At 50.1% G+C, this 26,123-nt stretch overlaps 1 protein-coding gene across 19 annotated transcripts in view; it reads right to left on the bottom strand.

Annotated features, from left to right (window-relative positions):
- The window catches only part of PTPRF (protein tyrosine phosphatase receptor type F), a 375,667-nt gene that overhangs the window by 56,294 nt on the left and 293,250 nt on the right, over window positions 1-26,123 (bottom strand). For 14 of the 19 annotated variants that reach the window (XM_064665453.1, XM_064665463.1, XM_064665459.1 and 11 more), the window contains 6 exons: window positions 17,688-17,957; window positions 14,339-14,920; window positions 13,655-13,788; window positions 12,483-12,627; window positions 7,279-7,584; window positions 4,193-4,386 (listed from right to left, as the gene is read on the bottom strand). In XM_064665453.1, the coding sequence (XP_064521523.1) occupies window positions 4,193-4,386; window positions 7,279-7,584; window positions 12,483-12,627; window positions 13,655-13,788; window positions 14,339-14,920; window positions 17,688-17,957 (1,631 nt within the window). The remainder of the gene's footprint in view (window positions 1-4,192; window positions 4,387-7,278; window positions 7,585-12,482; window positions 12,628-13,654; window positions 13,789-14,338; window positions 14,921-17,687; window positions 17,958-26,123) is intronic. The other 5 variants (XM_064665471.1, XM_064665465.1, XM_064665470.1 and 2 more) reach the window with 1 other exon arrangement.

The raw sequence follows: 26,123 nt of genomic DNA on the forward strand, positions 1-26,123 counted from the left end.
CATTTTACACTTCAACACAGAGTAGTCATGTCTCACCAGGGAACGTCTGTTTTCCCCGACCAAGGCTCTTGCAAAACACAGATTCAAGCCCTCCTCAACAGCCCCAGCTATGGGAAGTGGATATTGGTTTTCCTGCACATCCTTCTCGCTGCTCCAGTGACTGTGCACAACAGTGAAACTCCAGGTTTTATATAAACTCAGGTGCTCAGTCTGTGGGATGTGGAGGGCTGAAAAGCCCCTTGGATGATGCCTTTCAGTTTTGTTCCACTTAGGAAGCAGAGTACATCTCCCCCCCATACCAGACTCTCACCTAGACAAGCACATGTGCATGAGAAGTTGTTCCAACTACATTCAGATAAAGATCCTTGACTATCACCCAGCAAAAGAGGGAGGCTGTAAATTCCTCTGTGTTATGCCTGGGGTGGGCACTGCCCAGGGAGAATAGAAGTCTCTGCTTCCCTTTTCTCCTTTGATCTCAATCCAACAGCTTCAAGTGATTGCCATTTCTTCTTCCTGCTCTTCTGGAGTAAGCTGGTGCGACGTGCACTCAGCCTGCGTGCTGGATGGAGAAGTGTTGCCTGCAGAGACCACACGATCTTCCCGTGAGCCTGCAGCCCTTCTTGTGGGCAGCACACACCTCTCCCCTGCCATGACTCTTTTTGAAGGGCAGGAGAAGGTGGCAGGAGTCTTTCCTCCACAAAGCCTGACCTCCTTGTAGCCAGCTTTACCCAGCCAGCCCTGCAAAGTTCCCTGGGCATACTGGATGGCTGTAGGCAGCAAGGCTGATGGGCACACTGTGTCCCCAGGGCAATGCAGGCATTAGACTCCCTGGCAAAGATGCTGTACAAAGGCAGGAGCAGTTGTCGAGGCCACATGGGGAGCGTGGGGACAAAGTCCCCCTCAGATGTTCCAGTCTGAGGGGATGACAAGCAGGCTGGGAGCAGGACACAACTAACCAACAGCTAGGTTCACACAGGGTCTAGCTGCCAGTTTTCTAAAGAGAAAACAAGCCATGCTTCCACGGGAGCCCCAACAGCAAGGCCTGTCGTCCCAGGGCCCTGCTGCCTCCTCTGTGCCCTGTGCACCATACTCAGCATTGCCACCCGGTGCTGCTCAGCACTGAGCTCTGCAGGGCACATAGGACTGGTACCTGGGAAGGGATGGAGGGGTTAAAGCCCACTGCCCCTCCTAACACGCTGCAGTTGCCCAGGGATTGGAGACCAAGGCAAGCAGGTGGGCCTCTGCTCTCCCCTGAAGAACCTCATGCTTGTGTCCCACGGCCCTGCTCTCCCTCGCTCCCCTGAGCTGGTGAGGGCTTACATGAGTGGTGGAGTGCAGCTGAGACCCTGCACTGGGCTCCTTTCAAAGGTGCTCTCTCAGTGCTCAGATGTGTTATGAGCAAGACCCAGGGCGCAGAGATGAATGTTCTGCCATCACCCACCATGGGACCTGTCTGAGCCGTGACGGGCAGGGCCCGGGCAGGAGGTGGTGCAGCTTTCTGACCCAGCCCTGCAGTCGTACACACCCTGGGTGCTCCTCCACAGGGCATGGCCACATTTTCTTGTCCATCAAGCTGTCAGGAGGAGGTGAAAGCTTAGAGTGGAAGGCACACAGAATCCCGACAGAGGTAATCGGTCACAGGTGCAGCCACAGAGGGGAGGGAGAGGCCTCAGCTCCATCACAGGACCTTCCTAACAACTGATTACTCTCCCTAGGCAGGAGGCTGTAAAATAAAATGTGATCTCTCCAGCACCAGGGCCCCCACTTCTCTGCTGATGTTTTAGTCCTTTCCACTCAAATGGTTCTGAAAGCTCAGAATCCATATTATCTGCATAGCTAACATCTCCATTCCCTTTCCTTTTTCCTTTCATCTTCGTTTACTCTCTTCTATATTTCTCATCTTCAATAAGGAAAAAATCATGAGTCAGCTTAAGTATCAGTGTCTTGGCACTGTCTGCAGGAAGCAGATTATGTGGTACATACCTACTCAAAATCAGCAGACAGGCTGGCTAGGCAGGAGGAGGGGCTCTGCCTACATGTCCACAGAATTTCTTCTCTGACCCCAAGATTTTCAATCAGTTTAATTCTCTCCTTGTGCACTGGTATAAATGTTTATGAAGCTTTATGAGTACTGAACTGTGGCCATCTTCATCCTGTGACCTTCAGGGACAGGTTTCCCAGTGAATCTTTTTGCTTCCTTTCACAGAAAATAACTCTCCCAGGACTACTCGTTAAAGTTTCATCTGGCTGTTTGCAAAGACACGCACCGCTGTACTGAGAGATGGCAGCTCTTACAGGGTTCTTCAGCATCTGGAGCAGATGTATTTCATCACAAGCACAGGTCATGCCTGGCTTCTCACTCTTTTGGGAAATAAAGATCTCTTCTGCCAAGTCAGTGAAACCTCTTCCCTGCGGGTCATCATCAGTTTATCCCAAGAGCAACATGACTCCTCCAGAGTAGTCACTTCTCTGCAGCTATCTTTTGGCCTTCGCTTCCATCCAAAAACTACAGTGGATGAGTTCAGCACCACACACAGCAGGAAAAAGTATCACAGAAATTAAAAACTTTCCCACATAAATTCACCAAATACAGAAGACTGGTAAGTGGTCTGACAAGCCAGGAAACTTCCAGCAACTTGCCTCCTTGATGCACACATTCCAACTAATGCAAAATCCCGCACTCCTTCGAAAGTGCCTGGCTCTGGCATCCTCATTCCTACACATTAGCATGGGATTTCTCTCTCTGAAATGTATGAGTAAGGAGTGAAAGCAGAACTGGCTGGGCAAGCATAAAATATTTGAAAATACCAACAAGAAAAACATTGCCAACTTCGCCCACCTACGCTTGGGACCAACCCATTAACTCCAAACTCCAGCTGAACAACGCATCATCAATTGTTCAAACAACACAGAAGATTATATCCTCCTGGAATAAGTAAAGGGCAGTAAGCAGCTTTTCTAGCTACTAATATAAAGCAACATCTGAAACATAAACAGAAATGTGCCCCAGACAACACTGCAAGGACCCTCAAAGCATTTTCACTCTTCAAAGTTTTCCCCTTCCACATTATTACTGAGTTTTATCCTGCAGAATATGAATGGGGAGTAGAGCTGCCTCTGTGCACTGCACTCCCCACTGACAAATGCATAAATGATTCACAGCTGCATTCAGTAGACAGATCAATTAATCGTTGCAGCTCTCCAGTATTTATATTGGGCATCATTCAAGCAAGCCAGCTCTGAATCGATTACTCGTTGCTTTCAACAGCAGCAGATCCTGTTCTTCATTTATACGATTATCTTTGTTGCGAACAGCAGGGGTCATCCAGGATGAAGGACCCTTGCTCCTAAGAAGAGTTGTATTTCATCACACACAGGGCACCAAAAACTTCCCTGGACCTTGGGAGAGAGGCAACTACACGTTGCTGGGCTGTGTGCAGAGAGCACAGCCACGCCTGGAGCACTGTGTGGGCACAGGGCTGCAGCTCACAGCCCGTGAGGGATCCAGGAGATCCCCTAAGTATGAACAGATTGTGGTGTGGGGGTTGCAGAGGGTGAAGTCATTTACAGGTGATGTGGGCCTGCACCTCATTTTTTTTTTTTTCCCTCCCTAGGCCTTTCCCAGACTCAGTTGGCTTCACCTACAGTTTGGTTTCAAGAGGCAATGCAACACCAAGTCCCTGCCTGGCAAAAGCAGGAAGGGAAGGGAGGCTTTGCTGAGCCAGGAGTGCTGTCCTGCCTGGTGTGTTGTGCCCACCCACCAGTGTAGAGCCACCCTCACACCCCACAAGCACGCAGCAGCCAGGTGGACTTTGCTGAGACAGAAGTTTTGCTCTGAACATAGTCAGCATCATGAAAGAAACAGACTTGAGACTTATTTAAAAACTGATGGGGCAAAGTGCAGTTTGTTCCAGCTGGAGTCTGCACAGGACATGGCAGGTAGAGAAGTACATGTCACAGAAGGGGTAAGAGAGGAACACTGTCCAATAAATCATTTCTACAGCAGTTCTTTCCTTTTTTACCCATGTGTATGTCACAGTTTAGGGACAAACTGTTTGCCTTGCTCAGGCAGGCTGAGTCTCATGCTCTGGAGCTGCAAGATGAGGCCAAGAAATACATGGACCCAGCCAGCCTGGCCCTCTGCAGAGAAGGAAGGTGCCACGCCCACCAGCCCGTGGTCCCCACACTGTACCTGTGCTTCTGACAGCATGACATCCTTGATCACTGGCTGCCCTCGGGGCTCGTTGTTTTCCAGCTTCACGTAGGTCACCTGGTAGCCACGGATCTGCCCGTGCTGCTTGTTGGAGATGGGCAGCTTCCAGCTCACCCGGATGGCAGTCGAATTCACAGACTCCACCTCCACCTTCCGTGGCGGGGCACTGGGCACTGTAACACACACGGGACAACAGTCAGCAGGTACCACACAATCACTGTCACTCTCTCTCGCTCCTTTGCTCCACCTTTCCTCCACCTCACTGCCAGGACAGCCCTACTGGCACAAGTTTCCTGTACCTGCCCAGGACATCATACTGCAGTCTTTCGGTGTGACCACATCCCTGGCCCTTTCCCAGCATCCAAGCACTTTTGCTACTCTCAGTAGGAAAGAACATGACTGTGATATGCAGGAGCACCCCTAATAAAAGTCACTGTGCTGGATCAGATCCAAGGTCCATCTATCCCTCTCATCTCCAGCAGCAGGGGAGCAAAGAATACAAGAATACAGCAGAACACAAAGAATATGGTAACCCCCTGCAGCTCAGGGTGCCCTGGAGCACAGTCAGGGGTTTTGAAGCCTTCTTTGCATCCTGCCTGACGCAATACCTCCTCTCAGACCCCTCTGTGTACATCTAAACACAGTCCAACAGCCCCAGGTAGCGTGGCTGGGTGCTGAGCCTGTCCTGCAGGGAGCTCTGGTACCTGCCACCAGCCAGAGCACACACATGCTCTTCCCCTGTGACAACGAGAGGTTAATGAGGGGGAAAAGCACCATCCTAAAACAATAACCCAGATCTCAGTGACAGCAGTCACTGAACTCAGCCAGATAAAGGGGCCTGTGGGGATTGTGACAGCTCTGGGGACTGTATTTCATGCACGACTAGCTCAATGCTTTTTGATAATAAAATGAAAAATTACACTGCCCAGAAAATATCAATTTTCTTGCAAGGTGAGGCCCGTTTAAAAATGTATTTATACCCTATTTAGTATTTGGAAAAATTACCTCCTTATTACTTTTTGCTCTTGCATTGACTGTGACAAAAATGTCAATTCTAAAAAATTAGCTTCTCAGTTGCTCCTGGAAAGCTCCTTCCGGCTGGAGCAGCTGGGAGCGGAGGTGTGCACCCCCTGCAGAGGATACCACTGCTATGCAATTGCCTGTTACCCAAGTGAAGGACCTGGGCTCCATCTTAGCATCTCTACTGTAGGACCCTTTCCAGTCTCCCAGTGGCCTGGGAAAATCCAGGGGTTTGGAACCTCATATGCCCCAATTCTCAACACAGCAGGAAATCAGTAGCAGATAATTATGGATGGATAGCTGACAAGCAGATGTACTGAGTATTGCTATTTCAACCAACTAAGTGGGAAGAAACAGCTACCCAGCAGGTAAGCACAGTTTTTAAGCTGCAGGGCAATTCATTATTTTTCCCAGATGTCCTTCTTAATTGTAGATAATTAAATGAAATAGTGAAAAGGAGGAACAGAGCATTTGAGCACCATGAGGCCAGCTGAAGGTATGGGAATGGAGGGGGCTGTGCTTGAACAGTTACCCCCTTCTGCCTGGAGCAGCCTATGCTGTAATACACAATTCACTTAGTGCAGTGACCTTGCACAAGCCTTAGGGCTCCCCTGCCCTGGCAAGACACCTGCCCACACACACAGCTGGGAGTCCAAGCGGAAAACAAGATCCTCCCTGAGAACCAGACAGAAGCTGTGTGTCAAGCTCTGCTGGCAAGTGAGGCCTCAACAGGACATAATACTGGGATGTTGCAGGGACACAAAAAGATGTGAATGTGAGCAGACCAGTGTTTCGAGGAACTCTTATCCTACCCCACTATGGGAAGTATGTGCTGCATCTGAGATCCGAACAGAGAAAGTTCAACTTGTTTTCGGATCACAGTTTAGCATTTCTCATTCCTTCATCATGGGTATCTACTGAGCATCAGCATGTCAGAGGGATATGAAATCACTCCTGACAGCTAAGCTGGAATGTCCAACCACAGTGCCCAAAAACTAACTGAGAGAGCTTGCTGTGACATTTCTGGGGTAACAGCTACCCCTGGGCTACAACTCTGCTGAATGAGAACTGAAGCAAACAATAAAGGCAGCAGGACACACACAGATGTGTTTGCCAGCCCAGGAATGCAGTCAGCGAGCATTCCCAGACGCCACTTCCAGAGCCATGGAGACGTGGGGGACAGTGGCAGCCCATTTAAGGAAACTGTAACATGTCTGGTTTCAATTTCCTACACTGACTGGGCAATGCAGAGATCATGCTTTCTTTGCCTGGATGCCACATCTCTTTCTTCTCCCATTAAATCTGCAGCTTTCTTGGGTCAGCATGAAGCCATGGAAGCTCCTACTGTCACCCTGAGCTCTGGCACTTTCAAAGGAATTGGCTTAAATCGTGATGACATAACTGACAGCCCTGCTAATACAAAGCAATTTCTCTTTAAAGCTGTCGTATCCAGTAAAGGGCTCTGTACGTGTGATATTCTGACTCTTGAGTGGAAGAGCAGCTTTATATAAGCTGTGGCTTGCCTGGAAGCCGGGGCAGGAAGCAGCTTTCCTGCAGTATCTACAAGTTTCAAAAGGATTTCTTTTTCCCTCTTTAGTTTGCTGGATTTCAGGTCAACAAGTAAACTCTAAGTCCCGATCTCACGATGTGTGAGAAGGCCTTTGGCTGGGAGAACTCCTGCTACTTTCAGTAAAAAGGAATCCACCACACGCTATAAAACCACAACAGCAAAGCACAGCAATGCCTTCTTGCGTGGGCAGGAAGCAATGCTGACACCAACAGGACCCTGTGGGACCACGCTGGGACACCTGACACAGCCTGGAGGCAGATCAAGGGCCAGCAGAGCAATTCACCTAATCCACTCCAGGGCAACTGGGGAGACCCACTCCCTGGAGCACTGCTCTTGACAGCCTCTTGACAGTCCTGCTTCAAAGGCACTCCCAGGTCAATATCCCTGCTCCCTTTCCCCCTTTTCCAGCAACTCTGCTAGGAGAGTCCCGGTTAACCCATGGCAGAAGCTGAAGGAGCTGTTCAGGAACACCTACCATCCTCATCAGTGCGCACGAGCACGGGGACGCTCTCCGGTCCTGGCCCCACATCCGTGTGAGCCCTTACCCACACCTTGTACTCGGTCCATTTCTCCAGGTCCTTGATCTCCCAGCTGGAATGCTCCCGTCCAATGCCATCCACCACATGCTTGGTGTTGTCATCTCCTTCCACTGCCTGGTACGCAATGGAGTACTGGGTGATGACCCCATTGCGGCTCTGGGCAGGCGGTGGCACCCAACTTACCCGGATGGTGGTGGAGCTGGTGCTTACACACTCGACTTCTTGGGGTGGGGCGGAGGGGGCTGGGGATAAATAAATGAAGTGGGGAGATGAAGGGAAATGAGTGGAAGGACAAACCAAAACGCAAAGGGAACTTTTACCCAGCCAACGGAGCACCGAACAAACACATGGACAACTGCCTGCCTTCCACACAGACTATCAAAGGGGTAATTTGTATTTGAAGGCCAGATGAACAGCATGGAGACAGAAATGCTGTTCTGCATCAGAGAACACGTCTTTCCAAAGCAGTTCTGGACGCTCACTTTACCAAACACAACACATGGCAGTAAGGGAAGGGGTGTGTGTGTGGAGTGTGAGAGAGAGAGACTGGTAGGGAGAAGAAAGATGCCTTCAGTGAAGATCTGAAGCAGATGGAAACCAGAAGAGGTAGGAAGCTGCAGAAGGCAAGAGTGGCAGAAGGGAAGATCACACACCAGATTGTAGGAAGGCTTGTGAAAACTCTCTCCTAGACAAGCGGACAAAACAAAAGAGGGTAAGGAAAGCAGGTGACTGAGGTTGGCTGCAGCTTGTCCTGGTGGGGTTTGAAATCATGACCATCAGCTGAAAGCAGCACCCTAAAACAAGTGGGAACAGGCAATAATGTGGTTGTGTTACTTTGCACGTGTCCCTGGAATCTGAGACTGACTGCCAAACTGGTTACCTGCCTCAGTATCTTCCTAGACTATGGAATTGTACAGCAGAAGGCAAGCAAGTCTTGTCTCCTCCCAGGCAAAAAAGCACCTGCAGTTAGCATTAACTTCTAAGCCCCAGCTAACTGGCCACAGGGGGAAAAATGGGATCCAGGCAGTGGATGCTTCTCATTGGGATGAAAAGCAGTCTCTCTGTACAGTGCACAGGGGAAGAGCAGTGAAACAAATATGGGGGAGGGAAGAAAGGGATCAGGAGAGACAACCTGGACAAAGCAATCTCTAGGACAAAACATCTCTAGGACACCAGCCTGGTCCGTTCCCTTCTCCAGCCTTGCAGAACTGCTGTCTGGTTGCAACAGGGCCCCTGCAGTGTGGGAGCCCTCTCACAGCAGCAACAGCCCCCTCTCATTTGGCCTCACTGCTGAGCGAGTACAAGGTATCCTGCTTTGCCATGGCAGGTGAAAGGCAGCTTCCATTCTTCACTGCACCCAGAAATCTAGAAAATGACTGAAAAAAGACTGGTGCCCTTCCCCATGCTGCAGTCCTTCAAGCCATCAGTGCATCAGAGCCAGCCTGCCCAGGGCAAAGGGACAAGCCTGCCTGCTCACCGCCTGCACAAGGGTGAACACAACCTACATCACTCCAGATGGCAGCAAGGACCTCAGGTAATTAGAGGACTCCACAATTTGTGCCTTGGCTTTGCTGTGCACAGGTTGGCAGTGGCAGAAGATCTGGGAAAGCTGAGGACAGCAGGACTTCCCAATGCCACTGGTAACCTCTGCTTGCCGGGAACAGGGCCCACGTGCTTGCAGAAGCAGTTGCAAGCATGTAACTCTTAGTGCCCACTCCTGTGCTCAGAGAGCAGGGCCCATCCCTGATGCATGGGCTGGGATGCCTGGAGAGACGAAAGATGGAGGAGAGGAGGTAGTGACAGAGCTGGAAGAGATGATGCCTGAGCAATCAGGCCGCTTCTACAGGAGCTACACTGGAGGAAAGAGAAGTCAAAGCAATGCGTGGAAGCAAACAGTTGCCTATGTGGGGGAGGCAGAGCAGGATCAGCCCTGCCATCTGGTATACTGAAAGGGAGCAGGGGTAAAAAGTGAATCCTCACACTCATTTGGTTAATCAGCAGAAAAGTGGCAGGGAAGAGAGTAGGAAGATACAGCAACAAAGCAACACCTACAAAGAATTCATGGAGGAAATAAGGTAGACACAGGGCCTGGTGGCATCCATCCCACAGGACAAGTGAGACATAAGGAGCTTGGCAAGCCTTTCCTTTGCCACTGTCTGCAGACAGGCCCATCACAGCAGAGATTTGCTCTGACTGGGCCTCCACAGCTTCCCTTGGGATGCAGCAGTGAGCTCCTTCTCCAAAGGCAGCTTTGGCTGGCAGTGTGGGCAAGTCAAACGTTGGCTGTTGACTGGGTAAAAGTCACACACATGATATGCAAGGCAAAAAACTCAGAATAACATTTAAAGAAAGCAAAATAAAACTTGGTAACATGAACAGGATCAACTTAAAATGCACAGGGAGTCAAAGTATCCCTCCTGGGACCAGCAAAGAGCAGACTGGGTGGCCAGCATGCACCCACACATGCAGATGTACCCACACGCACACTGTGCAAACCTCTGCTGCCTCCAGGCTACTCACACCAGCCTCCCCCGATGGCCCACAGCAGCCCTGTGCACCCACCCAGCCCAACTACTCCTCAGGCTAGGGAAAAGGCAGCCTCAAGACCCACCTTCGTGTTTCAAGGGAGAACAGCACATTAATGCTGAGGCCTGATGGGCACAGAGAGCTGATGCTTCTGTCTCACATCATCCCACTTGCCCGAGGCACTGCAAACTCCGGGAAAACTCCCCCGTGCTCCTGAGGCCCTCAAAACAGCACTACTTGTACTTTTTGCAGGGTGCCCAGCAACCAAGTGAGCAGCTTAGTGGGAAAGACAGCCCAGATGACAGCTGTCTTCTCAGGAGATGAGGTCTCAGCTATGCTGCTGGAATGGAGCAAAGGGGCACTACATCCCTCTGGCCTTCCCAGACAAGCATCCCTACCACTCTGGAGCAGGGGTGCCACAAGACAAGCAATACCAACACCCTTCTCCACCCCATTAGTGATTCGTTAGTGATGATGGGCCTCCTACCTTACCCTTGACTGGTTTCTCAGGGCCAGGAATAGAGCCCGCAGACAAGATCTTGGGAAAGCAGGAGTCTGACTGCTCCTGCAGTTTGTGTCCCACCTGAACACATCCAAGACCTAGCAGACTTTCTCAGGGCAACCAGATGGAAATGTGCAGGAAGAAGACCAGTGTGAAGCTGGGAGATATATCCTTTATAGATTAATAAGTTCTAAGGCCACAGGGGACCAATCCAACCATCTAACACAAGGTGTTGCTAAGTGCAGAGCAAAGAACTTCTGCCTCGAAGTTGTGCACCGTGCACACTTCTGCCAAGATAAAGCAGAGCTTTCTGAAAGATCTACTTGACTTTGAATCTCCCAGTACCCAAGGATCCACTCTGCCTTGGACTGTTCAGCCAGTGGTTTGTCACCCTCATTGAACAGCTCTTTTCAAGTAGGGGCCTGTAAACCAAGACCCAGGTCACTCCTTGGATCAGTCTAAAAACTCTTAGGTCTTTCAATGTGAGGAGGGTTTCACAAGGTACTCCTGTGGCTAAAAGCCAAATCTCTTCCAAGCTATGCAGATTTCTCTTATTAAACAGATGCCAGAACCAGTCACCTACAGCTCCACTGGCCACTGAAGTGACAACCTTAAAACCAAACTGGTGTGAGATCCCCTGAGAGCAGACAACACATGGAGTAGGTCATGGGAAGAAGATGTCTGCCTTGATGAGTCCACGAAACAAACGTTTCTCTTACTTGGACTGTTGTGAACCTCTGAAGGACTCATTTATGCATGGAGCTGTCTCTGATTAAGTGTTTTCAAGGATAAGAGCATCCACTGATGGAATTAATTTACATGGCAGAAGAGTTGCTTCAACCTTTGCCTATCAATACAAAAGCTATCTGAAACAGATATATGACTCCTCATATTCAGAGTTAGTTTTCAACATTCAAATATTTATAACTGCATGATCTGAAACCTTTCTCTGTTTTCATACCTGTCTATCGTGCAGCTCTAAGACACCATTAGCTCACTTAACGAGGTGGAGGAATGCCTGGGACCGGTATGTTAATGAAGCTGAGTTTTCCTCAAAGAGAAGGTCATTCTAAAAGTGAGCAGAGCTGCTCTTCCCTGCCTGAGCTCCCTTTCTAATGGCCATCTCAGGCTCCCGGCTGCTGTGCACGCTGCTGCCCTCCCTGCAGGGAAGGCTGGCTGCCTGTGCCAACTGCTCACCCCACATAGCTACTAAATCCCAGACAGACGGTGCTAACGGAAATGTCTTTTTTCCCCTCCTTTTAATGCTCTTTGCATAATGGCAAGCCCAAAAATCGTTAGTGAAAACGAGCTTATCGCAGGGCCCTTTGATAGCCCTAATCTGCTTATGCGCAGCACTTTGAGCTGCCAATCAGAGCAATGCAAACTCCCGCTCTGTGATCACACGGGGCAGAGCCAGGATGAAAGTGATATTGCCTGGGTCACCTCATTATCGAGCCTCTCTATTAACTCAGCTGCAGCTTGTTCTGGTTTCCCCCAGCACTGCAGTCCCAGAAGCAGCAGCCTCACTTGTTCACAGAGCCCCAGCAAACAGCCACTTTTCCAAACTGACTCCCCCAGCTGCCTGACAGCCACAGGCACATCTGGCCTCAGAGGATTCCTCACCTTGCCATCAATTCTATGGACCAGGGGTGCACTCCTATGTAAGCAAGGCAGCTGGAATGGGGAGTGAAGGGGTGAAAATCCAATGGTTTGGAGACAGTCACATTTAGAGCCAAACACCCATATGCTGCCTGTCCAGACAGCTTGAATGCATGGGAGTAAATTCATAGAGATGCACAAACCCACTCAAATCAATCTCTCCAAAGCAATTTCCCAGCCTGTTTCACTCCTCCATCAGTTTTTATGAATCTACCCTTAGGCCAAGACAGCATGATCAAAGGGACACGAAGGAAGAACTTACCACTTGGGTGCACCCACTCTGCCCTGATCCAAAACCCCGGGTGGCTTTCCCCATCACACCCTTTAGCAAACTGCACGCCAGCATCCCTGCAGACCCACAGGGGCAGAGGCACTGAGGTACTCTCTGCCCAGGCAATGGAAACTGGACTGCTTTTGCTTTGTCTTCAGCAGTGTTGGATGGCAGACACTTACTGGATTGGGCAGTTCTGGCTTCGACCGTGGGGGTGTAAACCCCTACCCCCAGCTCTGAGCGGGCACCCAGACGGAACTTATACAATGTGTCTGGTTTGAGACCTTCCACGGCATACGAGGAGGTTGGGTCAAACTCCACCTTTTGCTGGAAAAAAAAAAAGGGGGAAACACAGATTATTTGGTGTAGTTGGAGAATACAGAAAAGCTGGTGCCCAGCTTCCAGTGCCGAGGGAATAGGCAGTCTCATCACCTGTTCTGGCACCACAAAAAGTCACAACCATGCTGCCAGGCCTGCTTGCAGTCCTGCAAGACCCCAAGGCATGGAGCTTCCTAGGTGGCACACCAGGACTCTGCTGAGAAGCAGAATTCTCCAACAGCCAGGCTACACTGCCTGGTGTTCAGACTGCACTTACTGGCCTGACAACTTTGTGGGAATGCTGGGTCTAGCTGTACAGTTCAGGCAAGGGACATAGGACACACCAGTGTGTTTTCTCCCAACAGTGTCCTGCCTGTGAAACAGAGTAAAGCCCCTGTCCTAGGCTTTCCAGGCACCTCTAGCTGGGATCTCTAATGCACGTAAACTGAGCTGGTAAAGGATTTGTTTTGCTGACACTTCACCTGAAGGGCACTTACTTCTGGCAGCTCTCATGGCACTATAATAGCAGGAGAAGGAGAGGACCATGGGACACTGTGACGCTGTCGTGGTACAATTCTTGCTGTGCTGCCTTGAAGCCAGCACTACTTCTGATACATTTAGAACTGGACTTCCTTTAGGGACCTGCAGTAAATGTGGAAGGGCTCTCTCTAGACCACCTTCAATCTGCTTCTTATGTGCAACCAGTCCTGGGGCTGGAGACACATATTGGAAGCCATTTCAGACTTGCCTAGAAGTCCTACTCTTTACAGGCACCAGCAGTAAGCATGCCTCAGGGATGCTCTCATGGCTTTCTGGAACCTTTCCAGTCCCAAACCAGTCACTAGCTACTTTGCTGGCATCAATAAGTACTGTTGAGGTCACTTACACAGAAACCAGAGATTGCCATGCTCCTACCACACACCACTGAGGCACAAGAAACATGAAGAAACAGTCCTGTTACTGCTCAAGCAGCCACCCTTCCCAAGCTGCCGAATTGTGATGCCCAGCCCCAGGTGCTGCCAGGCAGGATCCTCACCTGGGTGCCATCCTCCCCTTCCCAGTACAGCAGCTCATATTTGGTGATGCGCTCCTGAGAGGCGGGCAGCCACGTCAACAGGATGCGGGTATCAGACTCTGCTTCTGCCTGGAAGTCAGCTGGCTGGGCGGGAACTGGGGAACAAACACAGGTGGTTAGGGCCAGGAGAGGGGAGAGGAGTCGCATGACTTTGCAGAGTCAGCGTTTCACCCTGTAAAAGGTTTCTTTGAGAACCTCTCTTCTTCCCTCTCCCCTGTACTGTGTTCTTGGAACAACTCAGGCCACAAGCAAGCACCTCTGGGAGCCAGGCAGGTGACTGTGGGAATCGTGCTCACTTTCAGCCTCTGACTGAATCCCAGATCCTTCCTTCCACACATGCATTCAGAACCCAGAAGGGCCAAGCAGTTACACAGGTGCCGACATCCACATGCAGGACCTTGTGTCACGTTTTTAGCCGCTGCATCCCAGACAAAACAGCGGGCTGTTACTTGTACAGAGATCGATACCAACTGCCCAGGACAACCTGACAGCTTAAATCTGATGGCTGTGGGGTGGGGATGCCCCACAGCCACTCTGACACGCAATCATTTGAGCACCAAGTGCAGTTGTGATGCCTGGTGCAGATCAGCTGCACAGCTGAGGTGCACACACCGGGGTGGACACGGAGCCTCCCTCCATACGTACCCCCTTGCTGTGTTTTGACCTGGATGATGTCCGAGGGGGGTCCGTCGCCCACCGACGTGAAGGCCAGGACGCGGATGCTGTAGGTGGTGCCCGTGATGAGGCTGCCCACGGTGGTGAGGTGGCTGTCGTCCGTGTTGTGCTTCTGCCACATGCTCAGCGGCAGGTGCGGGTCGGTGGTGTAGTACACGCGGTACCCTCGGATCTGCCCGTTGGGCTCCTCCGGCTGCTCCCACTGGACCAGCATGGTGCTGGCACTCAGCATCCGTGCCTGGACTTTGAGGGGCGGACTTGAAGGAGCTTGTTCTCCTGTCCGGGCCTCGACCAGTTCACTGGGGGGACCCCTGCCAATGTTATTGACTGCGATGACCCGGAACTCATACTCAGAGAAGGGGCTGAGCCCACCTATGCTATAGCGGGTTGTTGCCACACCATCCACCTCCTGGAACTGACCCTCCAAGGATTTGGGCTTGTACTGGATGACATAATATGTAATGGGGTCGGAGTTGCCTGAATCCCAGGTGAGGGTCACGCTGGTAGCTGTTGTTTCAGTCACTGATGGCTCTGTTGGAGGTTTTGGCAGTGCTGCAATTGGAAGGCAGAGAGGTGTGATTTAAGTAATTCAGTCAGCTCAAATCCTGCAATGTGCATGGGGATAAAAATGGAGCTGCCACCTCCCATTAACATTCTTCTTTAAAAGGCAGAAATCATTTCATACTCTAGAACATGCATTTTTATATTACCATATATTGCTTGAAGTGGTTCTTAATGGAAGGATAAACAGAGCAATCATGTTATTAGATGTGCTTGACGCACTTACCAGCAGCAGGCTAAATAAAGGTAATTCAACAGGGATGCAGGAATGTTTCTGTCATGGGGGTTCAGCTGGCAGTGGGAAGGTGCTGGCTGGGCTGGGCTGGCCCCAGAAGCCAGGTGTACAGCTGATTTACATAGGAATACAGTAAAGCAATTAGAGCACCAAAGGTAATCTAGAATTATGCTCCTGCTTCTAGAGAGACAGTATCTTAGGCCATAGGGAGTTCGTGGACAGTGCTGTTAGATGGGTTGATGGAGGAATGCTTTGTAAGTATTATAGTACATGCAGGAGAGATACAGCCAGAGAAATTACCAACTTTCATATCCACTATTTCACTGGATGATGTGTCAAACTGCAACCAGACAATAAACTGTTATACAAGAACTCTGTGACACCAACATCTCTGAAGTGTTAATGAAAACAACAACTACTGCAAGCATTTCCAGATTTGCCATTTTACCAAAAGAACAAAGAAAGCGAATGAGTGCATGTGAGAGAGATTTGCAGAGTACACAAATACTTTAAGGCAATGACTGAATTAAAGTCTACAGTAAGTTTAAACCTCCTACAAACCACTCTAAAGTCATTAGTGACTTGTAATGCAGCTGTGCTTGACAAGGAACTAGGAAAAATGCTCAACCCAAATTAAGATCCTCAAGTACTTCATTCTTTGGCAAAGTCCTCAAGTTTCTAGTTTCCACATGATTCAGCTGAGGAAGGGAGGCTCTCTAGCAGAGGGCATGGCCGCTCCGAGGGCCAGAGAGGATGCCTTTTCCAAGCCTACTGCCACATGAATACTGAGGAAATCAGCAAGGGCTGAACTGGCACGAGAGGGAAGGGCATACAACCCACAACCAGACACCACACCACCACCCGTGGAGGACTCAGGAGGGCAAACCCATCCTGCACAATATTATGGCCTGAAGCAACACATTTCCTACAGCATCCAAGAATCCGCCAGCCTCCCTAAGGCTTTCAAGGACAGATGACACTACTCCACCCTTTCCTTTGGAGAGCCACAAGGTTGACTCTCACCAGTTTTTGGGTGTGCAGCTTCCATGTGAGGAAGGGGCAGATCTAGTACTTTCAACATGCTTAGTGCAATCAATTTTGAGTCATCTTGCTTCTCCCATCTGCCCTGTGAGCGGTCTGTGTGGCAGCAAGCACAGGAGAAGCACCACTGGGTGAAGGAGTTTGGGACAGAGCCAGTGAGATACCTGGAGTGAGGGTGCCGAAAAGGCAGACAGGGAAACAAGGAGGAAGGTAAAGGGCTAAAGGAGCTGAGCAGACTTCTCCCTGCCCTGGGGCAGCAGTGGGTATCGCATCAGCCGATGAGGCAGAGTCATCTCAGGTGCAAGGAGGTAAATGCTGGGAACCATCAGTGCAATGGTGCAGTTCCCACCTCTTCCCTTCACACCCAAACCACCTCTCCATCATACCCCTTCCTTCTGTACTCTCCTGGGTATCTACTATAACCAAGGCAATCCTTGTGCTCTGTACAAAAACAGAGACTGGAAAAGGTACTGACTAGCAGGTGTTGTGAGTAAAGGGAGCAGCGTGCAGCTAAGATTAAAAACATCCTCTGACTAGCAAAGAGAATTTGCTGCTATCTCCAGGTCAGAGAGGGCTAACACTCAATTCTGTGATTTGTTCCAGCAGGAACTCTGTGCTAAAGCTGGCCATAGTGCAGGAGGGGGCCTGCAAGAACAGACAGACTCAAAAGATGACATATCTCTGGAAATCTGTGTTACAAATCAACTGCAAGGAGAGGAGGAAAGGGATAAACGTGGACCTGCTAGGCCCCCAGATGGGAAATGCAGGACACCTTTAGCCTCTGGTTAGGGAGCTGAGTGGGCTGCCCTATGGTCAGTAATCAGCAACAGCATCCTCTTTGGGGTAAAGCTACCAGTGAAATGTTGGAAGGAAGCACCCCTTAAGGACAGCAACACATGAAAGAGAAAGGGAAAGAGCCGCAGCAGTAAGAAAAAAAGCTGACAGATGAATATGCAACAATTTTCAAATGAACACATACAGCTCCTCCCTGCAGGGGGGGAGGATGCTCATTCTGTTGAGTTCCACAGACACTTCACATTGCTGGGATTGACCTTGTCCTACTCTTAGTGCAAGAGGATGTCTCTGTGCAAACAGCCCTCTGACTGCAGACATCCACAGACCCTGCCCCAGGACAGCCCACAGTCTGCCGCTGTGCTGAGCTGATCCTGCTGATGCATGGAACAAGACAGACATTGCTGGGATAAACACAGACTCAGAGAGGTTCTCTTGTGGCTTAACAGGGACCCAGCCTGACACAAGCTTGTCTTCCGCCATGCCACTTGCAGGGAGAGGGAAGATGACCTGCAGAGGAAGTCCCGTACTGTGAGCAGCAAAAACCAAAGTTGTGGGTGGAAGGTAGAAAAGTTGCAAGGTAGAAAAGTCACAGAAGACTGCAGCCAGTTGGCTGCAGCCAAAAACACTTTGGCAAAGGGCTACAGTGTTGAAACCAAAGTAGGTGCACCACAAGGAATAATTCCTTACCTTTGACACTGATCTGGGCTGTGGCTTCGATCATGCCAAGGGAGGAGATGGCCACGCAGGTGTAGTTGGCAGACTGCATGATGTTCGTCAGCTCCAGGACATTCCTACCGACAGGCATCTCATCTTCTTTGGTCAGCTCCTCCACACCAGCCATCCACTTCACGTAGGGCATGGGAGCACCTACTGCCACACACGTGAGGTTCACGCTCCCCCCAGGCATCACCTCGTGGTTGCTCGGAGGGATAGAGAATCGAGGAGCAACACGCCGCACTGAAACAAGGAGGACACAGCTAGTAGGGTCACAGAACCAGCAGAGAGCACTCAGTTGCACTCTGGGAGTACATGAGAGGGGTTCAACCTTCTTGCCTGTCTACCCCCCAGGGCAGATAAAATGAAGTGCAAAAGCTGTTCGCTACTTTGCCAAATTGCACACACTTTGCTCTCCTTCCTTTGCCACTGGCATCTTATTAGAAGAACTCATTAAGGGATGGCTCAATCCATTCCCTCCAAACATGGCCTTTTGAAATCATATTACTAACATGAAACATTCCTTCATTTAAATTACATCCCTCTAATTAGAGAGCATGCAAAATGCCGGTCACACACTCTCTCTGTGCAGGGCCCACTGAAGCTCTGCAAAACGGAATTACCTGTTCAATTTATTAGCTCTAGAGTAAAGCAGCCCATCCCCTAAACCTCATAGGGTTTGGGCAGGGGCAGCAGAAAGGGTTTCTTTTTTGAATTAGCACACGTGTGCTGCTAAATAAAATATAATTCCTTTCAAAATGTAACTCAGGTTCTACCTTGGCTCAGAAAAAATAGTCACCAGAGCTGCATGACATTGTCAGGGCCTGAAGAGATCACCTTGCTGGGCAGGAGAGAACTAATCCTGACAGATGTGAGATCATATACATTTTGACAGAAGAGAGCTGGGCTGGCAGAACCCTTCCCACCTTTGTGGCAGCTCTTCGGGAGATGTATTCCTCCTTATTGCATTGCACAGCTTCTCTTCATATCAATCCCTTGCTGGGTATTTCATTCAAGACTTATTTGTAAGCAACTCTCAGCTACAATAAACCTCTAAAGCTGCCTGCCATATGCATTCCCGTCAGGAAAATGACACTGAGAAATGAGGCCCCTTCTTCAGGGTTAGTGTTATGGGCCTATTTAAGCAAGGGTAGAGAAACAACTGTGCTCGGTAAATCTTTGTCTCCTCTGGGCAAGCTCATTTTAGTCTGTAGTTAAAAAAGGAAACTGCTTGAACGTGTCTCGCCCAGCAGCCCCGCTCTCCTCCAGCCTCCTCCCCCAGAACAGCGGCCCCGGGGCAGCGGCCGGGTTCACGACTGACTGGCTCCCGAGGAGCCTCTCCCTGCCAGTTATGCTCTTCCATCAGTGCACCGGGCTGGCAGAGCAGCAAAACCCCCACAGCACTGAGGGCAGGTGGAAATCGGGCAGGAGCCTGAGCAGTGCCAGCTCACAACATGCCACAGGCACAGCTGGCCCCCCGGGCGAGGGGGGTCTGGGGAGCCGTGGCTCTGCTGGCCTGGCTGCTGCCACCACGGCATCTCCGCGGACAGTAAAGCTGCTGACACCCCCCTGAGCTGCAGAGGTGTCAGCTCTGCTTGCCAAGCTGACTCTCCCCAAATCAAACTTCACTAGTGCTCTCTTGGATGATTCATCCCCAAACCATCAGGCTTGCAGAAATAGACTGAACACAGAAGCCCCCACACTAGCATGTACAACAGAGCTAAGACTTTGTGATAAATTAGACAATACTGTCAACATCGTGTGTGTACTACACATCGTCTCAGTGACAAAACAGGGCTCATTAGCTCCTTACCAGGCAGGGTAAGGATAACTTCCTTTGCATTTTTTTTTTTGAATGTCTAAATCCAAAGTCTTGCTGTATGCTTCTTTTAATCAATTATTAAATTTCCAATCAATACCTACATGAGAAATCACCAGTGAGGTGTTACCTGACTGATGGGGCAGCACTCCCCAAATGAGACAGAACTGAAAGTGTACTCAAATGCTACACAGTCATGAGAATACAGACTTAACCTGATGGACATGGCAATGGTTTAACATGATGGTGTGTATTTCCAACCAAAGCATCCCAGCACCATTTGTTAAGAGTTAGGTTTCATTTTCGAATGAAAATGCCGTTGAATTATTCCAGGCAGAAGCTGTTCCAATTCCGTCCCCATCAAAGGACCAAACCCACCCACCCACCCAAGCTGTATTAAAACAAAAAAAACCAAATCTTGAGGATAAAGCCATAGGTGTGCACAGAACACTCATGCACGTGCACAAGGCAAACAGGCTGGCAGGCACCGGAGGCCACTACAAAGTCAGAGAGACAGTGGTGGAAGGGCAGGACAGGGAGAGGGAAGGGGCACAGGAACTCATGTACAGGGACACGGGAAGACAAGACACTGGAGGACACAAGGCCATGCAAAGAAGTCAGAGCCCAGCATGCAAAACCAGATTTTCACTTCCAGCCCTGTGAGACCAGAGGCAGCACAGCCCGCCACAGACTCCCCTGCACCCCACCCAGTGTCCCTGCTTTCAGGGTGCTCCTGGGGCTGTCTGACTCCCATCAGTGCTGTGTTGCCCTTGATGTGTCCTGCAGAGGCAGTGGGTGCTGTGGCCATCTCCCCCCAGGGATGCCAGCAGGCGACTGTCATATGCTCCCCTGTGGACAGCACAGGGAAGAGGCACTTCAGAGGCGCTGGGGGCTGTCTCAGCAGCGCTCTGCAGGGCAAAGGGAAGGGCTGAGCCCCTTTGGAAGGCACTCTGCCCTGTGCCACACACAGGGGAGCAGCAGAGGTGGTTAGTGCACTCCTGTGCCTAGAGAAGGGACAGGAGAATGGCAGGGAAAACTCTCCTGTGGATCACAGTACAAGAGTGTACAAAGGCCTCACCAGCCTCGGCACAGGACGTGCCTCCTGCACACCACAGCCAGGGAGTTGTGTGGGGCCTCAGTTCTCCAGCCTGGCAACAGAGGAGTGGTCAAAGAGGCCTCTGCCGTGCATTTCTGCGACCCAGCATGGCTGAGCTGTCCTCCCCTCGTTAGCACACCGGCAGAGCTGCCGAGATGGGCTCACTGCTCTGCACCAGAGAGCAGCAGCGCCCAAGGCACCGCAGCTGCTAAAAATGGATGCCATGTGTAGGGGTCAGCTCTCTACACGGGAGGGGGTCAGGGCAGTGCCTTTGGTAAGAGATCTGGCCCAGACGATGCCCTGGCAGGAGCACGTGCAAAGGAAGGGATGGACTCCATCGGCCTCCCATCCTCCTGGGGGATAATTGGCAGCTTCTTGTCCCAGTCAGTATGGAGGGAGAAGGGGAGGTGCTGTCAGTTAGCATTAGTGAGAGCTGGCAGAGCTCTCACAGCAGCTTGTACAGCACCATCAACACATTCCTCAGGCTCATGCCAATGATTTAAGTCGCTTGCTTTTCTAGCCTAAGAGTCTGGTAATAATTTAAATCAGTATAACTCCTCAAAAAGCAGCATTCTCAGGATTTCTGTCCAATTTACAAGTAAAATCACATGGGCTAGCACAGTCCATGATGCTACCTTAAGTGCTCCAGAAAATTTTGTTGTTCTTCATTTACTGCAGCAATGAAATTTCACTCCTTATTACAATTTTCTCGACATGAATTTGCATTTTTTTTTTAATCTTCTTTTTGGATAAAGATCAGAAGAAGGTGGTTTCGAGGTTTTGCAAGAACAGCACAGGGAAAATTGCTGTGAATATTAAAATGATTTCAATGGACAATAGTATAATTCAGAGGTTTAGTTAAACCAGCAGACTGTCAAAAATGAGATTCATTATCATTCATCCCAAGAATAGGCATTGTAAGGGCTCTGTGCTGCTCCACTATTCAGCACACCTCCCCGTTGAGAGCATTCCCTGGGAAGTGAAGCGAAACCCTGGACCAGTGAGCAGTGAGGGCAGTGCAACCTGAGCCCTTGCCCTGGATCTCACAGGACAGGGAGAAAAGACAGTGTGGAGACTGGTTCCCCACTCGCTGGGGGAACTGCAGGGAGGAAGGAGGGGAGCAGGCAACACAAGAGCCACAAAGGTTGAGAAATGTTAAAAATTCAGCATGCATTAACATGCACATTCCTTGCCTTGAGAGCAAAGAGCATCAATCGATTGCCTGGCTCCTTTCAGCATGGGAGTGGCTGTTTCCTAACGTCTCAGGTTCCCTCTGAGGGTGACGTTACCCCCTCGGAGAACCAGGGACCCCCCCTCCCTGCTGCTGTCAGCAACAGCCCTAGGCTCTGAGCTCAGGGCTCTCAGGCTGGTGCTGTTAGTCCCTCTCATGTGCTGAGACACTGCTGGCATCCATCGAGGCCCTGCTGGAAACACAGCAGTGCCAGGAGGACTGCCCATGCTTTCAAAACCGTGCAGTGCTGCTAGGGAAGGGGAAACCAAATTGCTGTTTCCTGCTGGCTGTCCTGGCCACAGTACAGCTCAGCAAATGACAACGCTCACACCCCTCCCTCTAGCTAGCAGAGATCCAGACACCTCTACTTGCCTGCTCCCATTTTTTTGATTTCCTTCCTACCATGCCTACCTGGCACCCAACTCTGGGCACCATCTTTCCCCTTCCTGGCACCCCATGGCAGGCTCCCTGAGCGCTGCCCCATGGTGATGGAGAGTGGTACCTGTGCTCTGCACACTTCTCTGCTCCTCTCTGAGGCAATTCCAGATGCTCTGGTCCTGCACTGCTGTCCTGACATCCTCTCCCCTTCGCTCCTCCTCTGCATGAGGGATGAGCAGCCTGAAGTCCTGTTTGGTCTGAAGGAGAACTAGGACTGCCTGGGCTGCTGCTCCTCCTAGACCCAGCACAGCCAAAGCAAGTTTGGGGGGCTCTGCTCTAACCCCCCAACTGAGAAACGCAGTAGTGTGTGATGCTGGGGCACACCTTTGAGAATATGAGACTGTCCACTTTCATTACTCCAGCCAGGCAAGCTGAGGGATCCCTAGTGCATGGTGTGTGCTCTTGCCCTTGGCACACTCCTATCCTGTCAGAACTCCCGCCTTCCTCAGGAATCACCTCCTCCAAGTCGGGAAGGAGTGAATTTGGGAGCTAACCTCAAACATGATCATCGGTCTGCATGGTTTACTCATCCACAGACACCTTTCATCTCTCCCTAGTGCTATCATTTTAAGGAAGGACTTCAAATGGAAAAGGCAGTTGCTGAAGTCTCACAATCTATTGACAGAATCAACAGCAGGAGAGGAAAAATGGCAACCAGAAAAAATGCATTTACAGTCTAATCTTGTGCTCAAACAATGCTGTACTATTTATGCTCCCAATGCATCCTTGAGTGCTGACATTTTATAGACAATTTCCAAAACAGGGCCTTGCCATTTTTGGATTATATTTCAGCTATAACTTTTAGGTCTAATTATTTGCGCTGACAACCACATATAAAAGAGGATATATCATTACAGTGGTGCAGCACTGGAGACACATCAGCATTCAGCATACTGACATACTAATAGCAAAGTAAGGGAGAGCAAGATTGTGGAGCTCTGCAATTTGCATTCCCCTCTCTGAAATTTCTCTGATGAAAATAACACAACATTAAGGAGGTGAATGAGAGAAAAGATCCACTGTATCAAGATAAAATAACTCGTTAATAAATAACCTTGTAGCAGTCACAGAGCAATAATTAAATGCATGGGTTAGCAGTACACACTTTTAAGTAAAGCTGGAAAAATGTAAGATGTAATTATCAGCGCCAAACAAATTATAAGCATGGCAAATCCCACTGGAATATTTAGAAACTAATTTCTGGCTTCACATTAAATATTTGTGTACGTGGGTATTTTTGGTGGAGCGGGAAGGAGGGGTCGACACAAAGAATGAGAAATTCTCCACTCCTGCTAGCTTATATCCATTCTCAGCTGCCTCCCCTCAGCTAAGCCATGTGGCTAAAACATTTAAGTGCCCTGTCAAAGGTTTATTCTCCAGAGGTGCCTCAGCCATCACAGCAGTGCTCCAAATTTACTGAAATCAGGGAGGCTTTGGGCCTTGGCTTTAATTTCTTCTCTTTTCTTCCTTGTTCTCATTTTTCATCGTTGTCTTGGGCTCAGGTAATTTTATCCTCTACAAAATCTATTTTTAGAGGGTAAACAACAAAAGGTCCCGTGCCTCAGTGCAATCTAAATGAGAGCACGTTCCAGGGAGAGAAATGGGATCGAACTCAGTGTACTGGAACAACTGCTATGACAACTTGTTAAAACTTGTTCCAGTGACGATTATAAGATCAACTCATCCAGGTGCCTGAAAGTATGTGTCAGAGGAGCCAGGGTCTCTTCCCTGGGAGCAATGCTGGCCTGGAGAGCTGCTGTGAGCATCCCTCACCTCCAGTGCTGTGGAGGGACAGACCTGCATGGAACCTGTTTGGTGCAGGAGTCATCTATAGAAACTAACTCAGGACTTCTGCCAGAAACACCAGCTTTCCTCAGCATGAAACCATGAGTGCCTCAAGCTAGGTCTGGAGCTAGATTTAATTTAAAAGCCGGAGTCACCTTTCACTATTGTCCTTTATTCATCTCTGGCTCTCTGAGGGCAGGAAGACACAGCATGGCAAAGCACAAAGCAGGTTTTGCTGAGGGGCTACGAGCTCCTGTGCACATCACCACGGGCCTCCCTGAGCCACCTTGGGGTATGTCTGGGGCCTCTGCCAGAGCTGCCTTCTCTCCTGCCAGCAAAGAGGAAGACCCAGCCCCAGGGAAGAAATCAGAGGCAGACCTCTGAGCATGGAGAACGGGTCACCGCCAGAGCGGGGACTGCCGAGGAGCAGGGAAGCTGCCTCAGCACGAGGGACTTGCATCTCAGCCAGCTGCCCCTGCTGCCTCGTGGCAAGTGAGGGCAGCATGCTGGGTTCTCCTTCAGCTGAGATCAAAAGTAAGCTTTTCGCCTCTAGAGAAAGTTAAAACTTTTAAAGTTACAGGAGGAATTGAGGAACCTGCTCTCCCTAGCAGCTTGTGAGGGGACTGGAGGTCATTCTGATCTCTGCTTCCAAAGACTGCTCTTGATCTCCAGCCAGAAAGCAGCAGCAGTTTAGAGGTATTACACTTGCACCTAGCATAGATAAAGGGTTAGAGAAGGACACCACATACAGCAGCATGCACTTCTTCCTACCCTGCCTTTGACAAAACTGCCCTTGCTGGTATTCGCATGCAAAATATATTCTGTGCATTCTCAAGCAACAAAGGCATGCAAGCAAAGTATCAATGCCATCACCAGAGTCACAGCAAACAGTAAGCAGATTTCATCAGGCACACTGTGGCTGCGCCTGGAAAGGAGCCAGAATCTGCAGGGCCCCCTCCCCTTTTGGGGATGGCTCTCCTCTCCCTACTGGAAAAGTCCCATCTGACGTGGCGTACTGTAGATGGATAAGAAGTGAAAAGGACCAACCTTCTCGCTGATCTGAGAGATGAAAGTTTGTTTTGTTTGATGGCAGAGTGCGATGAAGATGAGGAGGGAATAAAAAAAGACAAGGAAAAACACAGAGAGTAAAAACAGGCCAAGCTTCATCTGTCCGCACACCACTGAAACGACAAGACAAGACTACAGAGGTCAGCCACGGCTTCCCACCGTGCACACACACCATTCCACGGACAGAGTGCGCCGCACTCGCACCGCTCTGGCCCGGAGCAGGGCCGGCCCCTCCGCCTCCCGGACCCACTCACCACTCCTCAAGGCAGGGCAGAGGGGACCTCACATCCCACACATACTCACATGAGGGTGGTTCAGGGACTGCCCTGCTCTGGGCCAGATGCTGAAAGCACAGACACGTTTACATGTGCAAAACACTCAGGCACACGCAGAGCGAGAGACTCCAGCCATCACACAGACTGCTCCCACACACCCACTCCAGCTACAGAGATGATGGCAAAGGCACTTTAAACCCATTTGACCACACGCTGGGAAGAGCATATACATAGATCTGAATTTTATAAAGTATGAAAGAAATGTTCCAAGTGGTGAATGGAAAAATCTTCTACCATGAAGAGCTGTTCCCCCTCTCCAAACAAAGAGCTAAATGCAGCAGAGAGGTATTAGGCAAGTGACAGACATGCGCAGTCTCAGCTGGGCTCAGTTTTGGGAGAGTCTTATTGGTACTGTGCTGTGAGTGAGAGATGGACAAGAAATCAGAAGGACAAAACACCCAGAGAGAATTGAGCAGGTCCCAGTTTTTGTTCCTGCAGGAGAGACAGTAGAAGGTTAGTTGCATTTTCCTCATAGACAAAGAAGATCTTATTTCTCTAGCAGGAGTGACCTCACTCCAGCTACAGATCCGTGGTGTATCAGCTGTAATCGAACCCTCACCGAGAGAATACACAAATGGATTTGATAGTTAAAGACTGCTTATGAGTCACATTTTTGATGGGGGAAGGAGAAGGCGGG

The sequence above is a fragment of the Pseudopipra pipra genome, chromosome 9 (assembly GCF_036250125.1).
Source record: "Pseudopipra pipra isolate bDixPip1 chromosome 9, bDixPip1.hap1, whole genome shotgun sequence".
Taxonomy (NCBI): Eukaryota; Metazoa; Chordata; class Aves; order Passeriformes; family Pipridae; genus Pseudopipra; species Pseudopipra pipra.